The 12643-nt window shown below is 44.2% G+C and overlaps 1 protein-coding gene across 1 annotated transcript in view; it reads right to left on the reverse strand.

Annotated features, from left to right (window-relative positions):
• Positions 1-471: 471 nt before the first annotated feature.
• The window catches only part of LOC147618744 (peptidyl-tRNA hydrolase, mitochondrial-like), a 59822-nt gene continuing 47650 nt past the window's right edge, over positions 472-12643 (reverse strand). Inside the window, exons 5-9 of the mRNA XM_086773792.1 lie at positions 1598-1671; positions 1392-1450; positions 1128-1204; positions 936-1011; positions 472-688 (exon numbers count right to left, since the gene is read on the reverse strand). Coding sequence (XP_086629918.1) covers positions 585-688; positions 936-1011; positions 1128-1204; positions 1392-1450; positions 1598-1671 — 390 coding nt within the window. The 3' untranslated portion in view covers positions 472-584. The remainder of the gene's footprint in view (positions 689-935; positions 1012-1127; positions 1205-1391; positions 1451-1597; positions 1672-12643) is intronic.

Below are 12643 nucleotides of genomic sequence, written 5' to 3' on the forward strand. Positions count from 1 at the left end.
GATCACGATGCTATATTGTGCAAATCCTATCTACTAGAAAAAAAAAGGATCAATTGATTTCACATTTTTTGTCTAGAGCTCGCCCATTCTCTGCTAGATGTTACTAATACCCTGCTACAATGCATTGACTGTGATGGTAACTATATTATTCAATGTGTACCAAAAGCTGCTCTGATTGCTCTTCCAACAACTCACATTCTTAAGGTCACCTGGTGGTGTACATCTTGGCTACCCTTAGTAGTTTTAGGTTTGAGATTCTTACATGTATAATACAAAGCTCGTAACTTTTCTAGTTCATTATGCATTTGAATATCAATATATGGAAAATCATTTGAAGAAGCCTATATGGGTTGGTGTGTTAGGTTGTTGATCTACTATTCATTGGATCTATCTAGAAATTGGCAACTCATAATCGCAAACTAGTAAAGCAATTATGTCACATGATGGTAGAGCTCTAATACTAGAAAAGAATACACCAATTTAAAAAAATGATTAAGGCTAGAAAAGATTATGACTGTTTTTGTTATGGAATGGGGTGACAAACACCCCCCCGGAGAGGCCCTTTGTTAACCCATCTAAAATCATTACAAGCGAAGGGAAGTCCGAAGAATAGTCCTTTGTGAACACATCAATGCATAGGTGTAATATGACGTTGTCAAAATCCCACTCTCTGCTCTGTATGATTCCTCTGTGCATGCCAAGGAAAGTTCAGGTTATTTTCTAACTCAACAAAAGCCTCCGTGCAGTCTTGACTCCATGACTCCATGACTCCATGACTTGTTCAGCCCATAGAAAATCTTCCATGGTCGCAACAAACCAGACTTCATTTCCATGGATCTATTTACACGAACCACCACGAGGACTACTACCAACATGGTCATGAGGATCCTCTATAACTTTCGAAGGCTTGGAAGGTTTTATAAGTCTGGTCATACCATCAATCGTCTTCTCAATACCAGTGGCAGCAACAAGCCTGATGACTTCCACTCCTTGAATGATTGTGCTGTCCATCTGCATCCAATATGTGAAGATCAGAAACACTTCAAAAGCACAGAACGCTTTGAACTATATGTATCTGGACTTCCATTTCCATGGTTGAGTCCAAGATAATTGAGGGCCAGTGTTACCATTTCTCTCTCCTGCTGACAAAACTTTTGTAAAACATAAGCCTTTGGATCCATTTTCCCTGGCGGCAACCCTATGCCTGAAGGCATGAAAATAAAAACATAGCATATTGAAACAACAAAACATGAGACAAGAGCATGTGTACATGCATGCAAGTGCGTGTGCGTGTGCACGTGTGTGTGTTTACAGTGGAAACCTATGTGCAGGTTTGCATGCTTGCAAGTGCATGTGCATCTGTGCCTACGTGCAAAGGCAAAGACACAAACCAATTCGAAGGCGTGGAAAATTGCGACTGCCTTTGAGATGAGCAATCAAGTTAATTAACCTGTTAAGATGGACACCATCTGTTCAAAAGCAAGGCCAATAAGCTAGACCCAAAAAACAAAATGATGAATAACATTGCACAGCATGTGAAAAATCACATCCACGCAATTATGCAAGTGCACCAATCAATGTCAGATCCTCAACTCACCCCTTGTGATTTCCATGCCCCCCTTTAGGCAGCAACCATAGCTTGGCCACTCTCGTCTCCATATCATCAAACATCTAAAACAAGCCATAAATTTGCTACAACGAGTTACAATTTCAACCCTCCACCTAAAATCTATTAATGACAGATGAACCCTTAAATATTTTTTTTCAAGAAAAGATCCTAAATTAGTCATGAAAGAAAAAACATCTGCAAAAAAGGATCACAAAAAAGCTCTCAGAGGAGTGATATGTATCACCCTCAAATGAGGTTTTTTTTGTTCATTCACGTGCGAGGCTACTGCATATGTTGAGTGTCGAGCATGTGAGGTTGACATACAAGCAGGCAGCATTGGGTCGTGCAGTGGAGCAATGGCTACAAGCGATGCTGACTGGAGCGGCCATGATGTGATGTTGCTTGATTGATTTAATGAAGTACAAGTACCTTTATAGGTTACAAAGGTTGATCTCCTAACATGATTGCTTATGTCATAGCACACAAATATCTAGATATTATTGATATCCCTCTAAGAGGTGGTTCACACACAAACAGACTACCACACTCATAAGAGTGGATTCACACACACGTAAGACCTTGATTCCCAACAAAAGAACAACTGTTGAGATAGCAGGAAATAGAAAGCTGGTCACTGCTACTCTTGATTCCTTACCTCCTTCCTATCAAAGCTTTCACACATCTTTAAATCTTTCCATGAGAGGTGGAGGCAACCCTATTTCTTTTGGTTGGGTTACTCCTTTACGAAGAGTAGATAAGGACGAACAGATCGCGAGGAGGTGCTAGTACAGAAGACCAAGCCTACTTCTCCAAGGGCAAAGGCAAAGTGGACTCGTCTGAAAATGACACCAAGAAGAAAGAAAAATGTCATTATTGCCACAAGCCTAGGCACTAAGTCAACGAGTGCTGTAAATTACTTGCCAAGCTGAAAACTGAAGATGAATCGGCTCTATCTCCGACAAAAGAAGATGCAACAAGCCTAGTCTAGGATGACTGGGCTTCTAGCCACATTATCACTATGGGAGAATGTTAAATATTAATAGTGATGAATGCAGGAATGAACACATGCTCAGTGTTTGTGAAAACTGCAACCTGATAACTTAGTATTCTAAGTCTAAATAATAAGCGGTTCTAGTGTGTGTGAACAAACGCTAGTGTGTGGGAACCACCTCTTAAAAGGATCTTACGTAAGAAATGATGTATGTAGATGACACCGGGATACTTGGCATCATGGTTTGACATGTGGCATATGCTGTGGCAGCACATGTATACACCTTGTAAAGGGTGGTTTCTCCTATAAAAGGACCACTATTATAATGTTATGAATATGCCTCGTCCCTCAAGTTAATCTTGTGCCCTCTTGCTTAATAACTCTTGTTGAACCCTTATCATTAACTCCTAATCCCGACAATTAGATCCTAGGTAATAAGTTTGGTGACATTCTCCTGGCAAAAGATGTCACTTAGGAACTATAGTAACAAATTTTTATTATGATAGTTGGATTAGTTGTCGCATGTCATCGCGTGATTTAATCTTGGGCTTGTTAGGATAAGCCCTAACTTTTGACGTAACTAGATTGTGTCTTCAATTAAACATATTGTAGAGTTATGACCCTGCTCGTGCGCTTCTCTACCTTCTGTACTTGCACATCTTGTTCTTGCAGGTCACCCATGCCAACACCCTCTCTCATAGCCTCGTCCTCAACCGCCCCTCCCTAGGATTCCCCCCTCTGCCCCTCCCACCCCCCCCCTCCCCCTTTTGTTCCTTCCCAACGAGGTGGGGGCCCCCCTCTTGCAACACCTAATCCACCCAAACCATGTTTCAGGTCTTGGCAACAGCTTTTTGATCGAGAGGAGACGGTCATTTGGTCCTTGTCGGTCTCCTCCCTCTCCCAAGTCCAAGAATGCTCCCCCATGCCTCATGGGACACCTGGTGAACTACTTCAGATGCCTCATAATGCAGACCAGCTCTAAGAGGCGGTGGTGCCCCTCAAGTTTCCGAGTATGTGTAGTCCTTCACCACTCTCTACCATTTATCTCGGATGTTGGTGCGGCCATCTTCTCTTTCCTTCTAAGTGTGGCCCCAGAGCAAGAGTGGGGCTGTGATTCAATGGAGGGTACCCTTTGGGACCAGGCCATCAGCTTTTCTCTCTCTTTGGAGGAACTCAGGATCTCAGAAGCCATTGAGACAGCTTGGTTGACATGCTGCATGGAGCTCGAGCCCTTAACAACTGAGGCTAGGAAGGTGCACTTTGTTCATCTTTTTCGACCTCATCTTTGAGGCCGACAGGGAGGGTTTTAGGTACATACACATCAATAAGATTCACCCTATAGCAACTCGAGCTAATACAGGTGCAGAGTGGACCTTCCTATCCAAGGATCACTTGGAGCCCTTGTGCCCAACGATGGAATGCGACTACCCCCCGTCCAAACCAGCCCCGAAATCCTCACAAGCTGAAAAGAGACCCTCGAGAGTCTGCAACCTCTTTCCATAGCCATGCGGATCATCTCTTGGAACATCTGTGGTCTTGGGGGCATCTTTTGCATTGGGTGCAAGAGGATTGTTTGTGAGTACCTGCAACGAGCCCTCAATGGGGGGGGGGGCGCGCTAAGCGTCCTCGTGATTCAGGAGCATCACTTGGCCGTAGACAGGTCTATGCAATGCGGGAAATTTCTTATGGGCCACAGTCACACTTTCTTGTCCCCAGATTTTGGTCCTCAAGGGAACAAGTGGTCGATTCTGGCACCATCGTCTGGGGCCACGCACAGCGGATTTTTCTTTCCCCTGGGGAGGAGTCAGGACCATGTGGGCCTCTTCAACATTTACGCTCTCAATGGGGCACATGACAGGCCTCCCCCAAGCTGATCATTGGTGCATGGGGGGAGATTTTAACATGTTTGAGGTAGCGTAGGACAACTATGGTGGCAGCTCCAACACCATTATAGCAGGGATCAAGAGCACAGCCTGGGAGGAGCTTATTTTGGTGCTGAGAGGACAGGATGCCTAGCGTTTATACCAGAGTTTGGCCAGCCCTCCATAGTCTTCTTTTGTCCAGGTTGGATCTGAAGGCAATGAAGTGTTAGGGTTAGGGTTTACAGAAGCTCAAGCAGGAGTGGAAAACCAACAGAGAGAACACGACTTTTATCTATTGCTTGATCATCAAAGTGAAGTACAATAGCCACATAATAGTGACCCTAAAGATAAGTGTTCACATGTCCGGCCATAAAATGTGCCGGGTGGACCAAAACACTTATAAACTGCATATAAGTGAAACTGAACTAAACTGGGGAAAAAAACCTCCACTAACTGAAGTAAAAAGTGCCCCAGTAATCTACTGATGATCACTAGCACTCCTCTGGGTGCATACACAACATAAAACCCAACAAACCCCCCTGGAGTGATATGTGATCACTGTACATCATCCACCAAAAGGAAACAAATTCAAAGCATTGCGGAATGCTTCAAATTTCGGACGTGGTAATGCCTTGGGGAAGATGTCTGCCACATTCTGATCTGTAGGACAGTAGATCAGACTGATATCTCCTGCCTGGAGTCTCTCCCGAACAAAATGATAGTGAATCTCAATGTGTTTCGTGCGAGCATGAAACACAGGATTCCTGGCCACAGCAATGGCACTCTGACTATCAGTATAGATAGGTGTAGGCTTCTCCACTGAAATATCCATATCAGTCATGAGACGACGCAGCCAAACACACTCAACAGTAGTAGTGTAGGCTGCTCTGTACTCTGCCTCACAAGACGAAGTGGCCACTGTGGTCTGTTTCTTGCTTAGCCAAGAAATGCATGAAGAGCCAAGAAAGAAACAATTTCCACTAGTGGAATGTCTGGTATCAAAATCACTAGTCCAATCTGAATCACTGTAATAAGCGTATAACTGAATGTCACCCCCCTCAGGATAAAGCAATCCAAGAGACAAGGTACCCTGCAAATAACGGAATACACGCTTCACAGCTTGCCAATGTGACAACCGCGGGCTGTGCATGAATCTGCTCAACTGAGAGACTGCATACTGAATATCTGGCCTTGTATTACACAAGTAAATAAGGCACCCAACAGCCTGAGCATATATAGTGGCATCAAAGGAAACACTGTCATCTTGTAGTGACAGTTTCATCCCAGGCTCCATAGGAGTACTAATAGGCTTGCAATCCTGAAATTTAACTTCTCCAGAAGTTTAGCAACATAGCGTGATTGCAACAACCCAATGCCTCTGTTATCCTGCACAAACTGTATGCCCAAATAGTAATGTACAAGGCCCAAGTCAGACATGTCAAATGTCTGTTGCAGTATCTCCTTAAAAGCTGCAATTTTGTCATCATTTGATCCCATGAGCAAGAGATCATCCACATAAAGACTGATGACCAGCAGATCTGTCTCTTCTTTCTTTACATACAGAGTGGCCTCTGATGGACTGTTCACAAATCCCTGAGTGAGTAGAAAAGCATCTATTTTTGCATACCAAGCTCGTGGAGCTTGTTTCAAACCATACAAGGCCTTTTTCAGCCTGCAAACTTTCCCCTCATGACCATGTTCTGCAAATCCCATGGGCTGAAATACATAAACTTCCTCCTCGAGGTCCCCATGTAGAAATGCAGTCTTTATGTCCAACTGGTGAACAACCCAACCACGATGTGCAGCCAATGCAATGACACACCTAAGTGTCGACATACGGGATGTAGGAGCAAATGTCTCCTCATAATCAATGCCCTTCTTCTGTGCATAGCCCTTTGCAACTAGACGGGCTTTGTACCTGTCAATGGATCCATCTGCATGTCTTTTCAACTTATAGACCCATTTAGTACCAATTGCTTTCTTGCCTTTGGGCAGATCAACCAAATCCCATGTTTGATTCCTTTTAATAGAATCAAGGTCATCCTGCATGGCTTTGTTCCAATGCACATTATCTCGTGCATCCACAAATGAATCAGGCTCATCATCATCCTGTAAACTGGCTGCCATAACCAGATTCAAATCCATGATGTGTGCATGCTCATTGGTCCTTGTCTCCCTACGAGTACGACCAGCAAGAGGACCCTCTAAATGGCTGTCCTGTAATGTCCTCAAATACCATCTAGGTATATGTCTGACCTGTGGTGCCTGCTGCCCCATATTTGGTTCAGCTTCTGGCTCATTTGGCTGCTGAATTTCTGCACCACCTACATCATTTGCTGGCTGTCCTGTACCCTCATGAGTTGGATCACCAACTGTGGAATGAAACTCCATGGGTAGTAGACCTTCAAACACATCATTTTCAGCCTGATTTGCCTCATAACCAGCCATGGATATTTCTGATTTTTCATCAAAAATCACATCCCGACTAGTGAATATCTTCCTGGATAGTGGGTCATATAACCTGTAGCCCTTGCTCTCACGGCTATACCCAACAAAAATGCATTTTGTGGCTTTATCATCCAGCTTCCTCCTCAACTCTTTGGGTATGTGTGCATATGCAAGACACCCAAAGATACGAAAATGCGATACAGAAGGCTTGCGGCCATGCCAAGCCTCAAAAGGAGTAATAGAAACCAATGCCTTTGTGGGACATCGATTCAAAATATGACAAGCACACATTACTGCTTCCACCCAAAAGATATGTGGTAGCCTTTTTGCCTTTAGCATACATCTGGCCATCTCCATGAGTGACCGATTCTTCCTTTCTGCAACCCCATTCTGCTGTGGAGTGTAAGGAGTAGTATACTGATGTTTTATACCTCTACTCCCAAGAAAGGAATTCAACATATGTGACATATATTCCCCCCCTCGGTCAGAACGGAGAGTCTTCACCTTGCATCCTGACTCTGTCTCAGCAAGTGCTACAAAGGCCAAAAATGCATCATATACCTGTGATTTCTGTGTCAAAGGATACACCCAGCATATACGAGAGAAGTCATCAATAAATGTTGCAAAATAGAAGCAACCACCTAATGACTTCGTCTGCATGGGACCACAAAGATCACTGTGTATAAGTTGCAACTTTGCAATTGCTCTTAGAGCCTGATCACGTGGGAAGGAAAACCTGTGCATTTTTCCCAAAATACATCCTTCATAAATGTGATCCGGAGGCTTCTCCATGAGAGGTAGATCTGTAAACATATTATGTCGCTGCATAAGCATAAGACTACCAAAATTTACATGCCCCATGCGAGCATGCCATAACTCCGCATCAACCATAGCTGGAGTAAGAGTGAATGCATGATAAGCAGACTGATCCACTGGCTGAAATGCATCCAACTGATAAAGTCCATGACATAATGTACCAGTAAGCATCAAGGTCAAGGCATTAGCTTTGTCTCTGACCATGCATTTATCATCATCAAAGTGGACTTGCATACCACAATGTGCTAAAGAAGAAATGGACAACAAATTCTTCTTTATCCCTGGTACATATAAGGTATCTGTAAGGCGGAGAATGGAGCCATCAATGGCTGTGAGCTGAATCTCCCCAATGCCACGAACTGGATATGAAGCATTGTTGGCACACTGAACAGTTTTGCCAACAGGGGCAGGGCCAACATGACTAAACAAATCCCTGCGAGATGTGATATGCTTTGAGGCACCACTATCAAAATACCAAGTACATGCATGCTCTGTCAAACTGAGTGCCTGTGAAGACCAAGAGGCATCATAGCTGCATGTATAAAAACAGTAATCCCCGTCCTCAACAAAAGAAGCAGTCTCTGGAGGAGCTTTAGAAGCATCATTAACAGACATCCCAGCTTCCTTTGCCTTCTCTTTGGCAATCCTCTTCCTACATTCCGTGATGTAGTGACCTGGCTTCTTACAGTAATGACATTTGCCCTTCTTCTTGGGCTGTCCATCACTTTTCTTGGTATCCTGTGAAGAACCACCATCACCTGAATTTTGATTTGCACTCTTTGGCTGAGTTTTTCCTTTCCCCTTTTGACCTGTAGTAAATGCTTGTTCAGCATTTGTGTTCATATTCATATTCTTCCTCATTTGCTCCTCTTGTAGTAAGAGAGCAACAAGTTCCTGATACTTGAGGGGTTCAACAGCATTCCTCATGCTGAGGTTCAAAGAGGTATGAAAAGCCAAGTAAGATCTTGGCAAAGCGTGCAAGATGGTGGACACAAGCTGTGTCTCAGGAATAATCTCATCCACATTGATGAGTTGTTCTCTCAAATCCTGCAGCTTGTTTAAGTGGCTAGACTCTTTCATTCATTTTCTGATTTTCCAGCTCTCTTTTCAAAAATGAGATCCTAGCCTCATTACGAGCAGCATGCATCTGCTCCAAAGTCACCCATGCATTCTGTGAAGAGCCAGCTGAACGAATATGAGGTATAATGGACCTCTGTACTGACAATGCAATGAGTGACAAAGCTTGTGCATCCCTGGCATCCCATGTCTTTTGAGCATTTGTTCTTTGAACAGGCAATGGCTGTCCTGGAGCCTGTACCTGTTGTCCTCGTCCACGAGCACCCCGTTGGGGAGGAGTCTCTGGAGCCAATGGACCTGGACGTGGTTCATCACCACTAACAAAATCCCAAAGACCTTTTACCACAAGCACATTTTTCAGCATAAAACTCCACAAGGAGTAGTTCGTGCCATCCAATTTGTCTTCCTTAGACAAATATGTGAATACATCACTTTGCTGTTGATTTGCCATTATGCTTAGGCACAATGTTGTACCTGTTTACCAAAAAACCCAATAGCAGAAACCCTGATAATAACTGTACTCAGTTCACCCAAATATGCCTGCACTCTCAATCCTCTGAATGTGCAGCTCAATGCACCAATGACTGAGTAGAGCAGCAAATGGCGTACACTGTGCAAAAATGCCCCAAAAATGCCCAAATTTGCTGCACCCAAACTGTGCAAAAAACCTGTATAGTTCTTTGCTAGAAAATCTACCTGTTGTGCCTGTATATTTTCACAGAGAAAATAAAAATGCCCAATATTCAAAACTTGCAATGCTTACCACAGTGTGATGTCAGCAGGTACAGTCCACCAAAGAGCAAGTACAGTTGACTGTACTATGCATGTACAGTCTACTGGTTCTGTACGAAAGCTGGTATGGAAGGTGCCCACAAATGAAGGTGCAGTCGTATCACAGCAGGTACAATCGAAAGTACAGAAGGTGCAGTCGTATCACTATCACAGCAGGTACAATCGCCAGGTACAGAAGCATGCAGTCGTATCACAGCAGGTACAGTCGCCAGGTACAGAAGCAAGTACGCAGCCTGCGCAGGTTTGTACGGAAGCAAGGCCACGCGTTGCACAGTACTTGAAGGCGGCGCTTGACTGTACGGAAGCAAGGCCACGCGTTGCACAGTGAAGAGCAAAGCAACGCCTGTTGCAGCACACGACTGAGTCAGCGTTGACAAGTACAGTCGACGCTGACTGTACGGAGCAGGTAGTACGGGTGCTGACAGCAACGAAAGGTACGGCAGCTGCTTCAGGCGACGATTTGCAGGCGGCGCACAGTTGTACGGGCTGCAACAAAAACGTACGGGAGTTGTACGATCAGCAGCAAGAGAAGTCTGGAAGTGTACGGGCAGGAACAGTCAAGCCTTCAATGCTCTGATACCAATTGAAGGCAATGAAGTGTTAGGGTTAGGATTTACAGAAGCTCAAGCAAGCATGGAAAACCAACAGAGAGAACACGACTTTTATCTATTGCTTGATCATCAAAGTGAAGTACAATAGCCACATAATAGTGACCCTAAAGATAAGTGTTCACATGTCCGGCCATAAAATGTGCCGGGTGGACCAAAACACTTATGAACTGCATATAAGTGAAACTGAACTAAACTGGGGGAAAAAACCTCCACTAACTGAAGTAAAAAGTGCCCCAGTAATCTACTGATGATCACTAGCACTCCTCTGGGTGCATACACAGCATAAAACCCAACAGGATCGCCACACCAGTGCTCCGAATTTAGCCCGGCTTGATAGGTTCTATGTTGATGAGTGAGCGTGTGATAGGGGCAACACAATTGTGACACACCTCACCTGTAGTGGTGCCACATGCAGACAGCCAGCCAAGGTATCAGTCAGGTTGCAAGCTACGCATATCAGGCAGATGCACAGCCACTGGGCAGCAGTCGGAGGGTCCATAAGCTTGGAGGCTGCCTCGAGATTGGCATCCATGCCACCTCGGATAGAAGGCCAACAGAAATTTATACTGGCCAACCAACATTATTGGCGCATCTATAAACGCATATTGAAAAATCGTCATTTTTACCTGCATACTTCACAGCACTAGGCATCTATAGCATAGTAACATGGAACGCCGTTCCACATCCCTGGGAACGAGGGAACGCGTTCCATAACCTGTGTTGTTCCTGTTCCTGTTTTGCAAATGTGCATCGTTGGCTAAAGGCATTCTGGGTCTAATTTTTTAGTAAATGAGAATTTTTGAATTTTTCTATGATCATATCATATCATATGAGAGTGGTGTATGACCTGAATGGGAGAGTTCATTAGGGTTAGGTTTCATGTGGGAGACATACACACAGAGAAGAGAGAGAGAGAGACATATGTGGGGATAAGTCAACTCATGGGAATGAGTGTGTGACTCCCCTATCACACATGTATATTGCACTAGTACACATAGTGCACTTAGTACATTAAAAGTACTAAGTGTACTATGTACTATAACTTATGGACTTGTACACACTATAAGGGTGGGCATAATGCCTTTACCCCAACAACCTCCCACTTAAAGGCAAGGTGCCCTTAAATGAAGGAAAAGAAAAAATCAGCATGTACATGATAATATACAAGGCCATATCAAGGCTGAAACTGGCCTCATCCAATGCCCATCAAGTGTCTGCAATGAGCAAACCGCTCCGGAGGCAACCTCTTTGTCAACAGATCAGCCGGGTTGTCATCCGTATGAATCTTAACAAGCTGAATTTGCTTGTTCTCTATCACCTCTCTGATGAAGTGATACTTCACATCCACATGCTTCGCCTTTGCATGAAAGACAGGGTTCTTTGCCAACTGGATGGCACTCTGACTGTCACAATGCAACAATGGAATATCCCCTGTATAACCCAAATCAACCACTAACCGAGATAGCCATAATGCCTCCTTGCAAGCCTCTGTGTGGCTGCAATATACTCGGCCTCTGTAGTAGATAAGGCAGTGCACTTCTGCATCCTGGATATCCATGACACAGCACCTCCTGTGAATGTAAACACATAACCGGTAGTAGACTTCCGGTTATCTGGATGACCGGCATAATCCGAATCCGTGTAACCATGCACTAATGCATCCTGTTTGCCAAAGCAAATGCACATATCCTGTGTGCCCTTCAGGTATCTCATGACACCTTTCACTGCTTCCCAATGCTTCTTGCCAGGGTTGGCCATGTATCTAGAAACCACTCCCACTGCAAATGCAATGTCCGGCCTAGTAGCAACCATGGCATACATGAGACTGCCACAAGCTGAAGCATACGGAATCTTGGCCATATCAGCCCTGTCACTGTCCGACTGTGGGCTGTCCATAGCACTGAGTTTCACATATGAAGGCAAAGGAGTACTAGTCTTCTTCCCCCCGTCCATATTGAACCTCTGCAAAACTTTGCCAATGTATTCCTTCTGAGACAAATACAACACATGCTGATTTCTGTCCCGAAGTATCCGCATACCCAAAATGTGATTTGCATCACCTAAATCCTTCATATCAAAGGTTTGATGCAACCTCTGCTTCAAGACATCCATCTCCTTACGAGATTTCCCGGCAATCAACATATCATCAACATACAAGATGAGTTTCAATAGACTGCCATCCAAAGCTTTCTTGGTGTATAAGCAGTGATCTATGTCACTTCTCCTGAATTTCTGGGATTTCATGAATGTATCAAATTTATGATACCATTCCCTTGGTGCCTGTTTGAGCCCATAAAGACTCTTTTTCAGCTTGCATACAAGCTTCTCCTTTCCACTCACTGCATAACCCTCTGGCTGTTGCATATATATCTCCTCATGGAGATCATCGTGAAGAAAAGCAGTCTTCACATCCATCTGAATCAAGTCCAGATCATCA

Source organism: Cibotium barometz, chromosome 34, assembly GCF_041138505.1.
Source record: "Cibotium barometz isolate CiBa-2024 chromosome 34, ASM4113850v1, whole genome shotgun sequence".
NCBI classification, from domain to species: domain Eukaryota; kingdom Viridiplantae; phylum Streptophyta; class Polypodiopsida; order Cyatheales; family Cibotiaceae; genus Cibotium; species Cibotium barometz.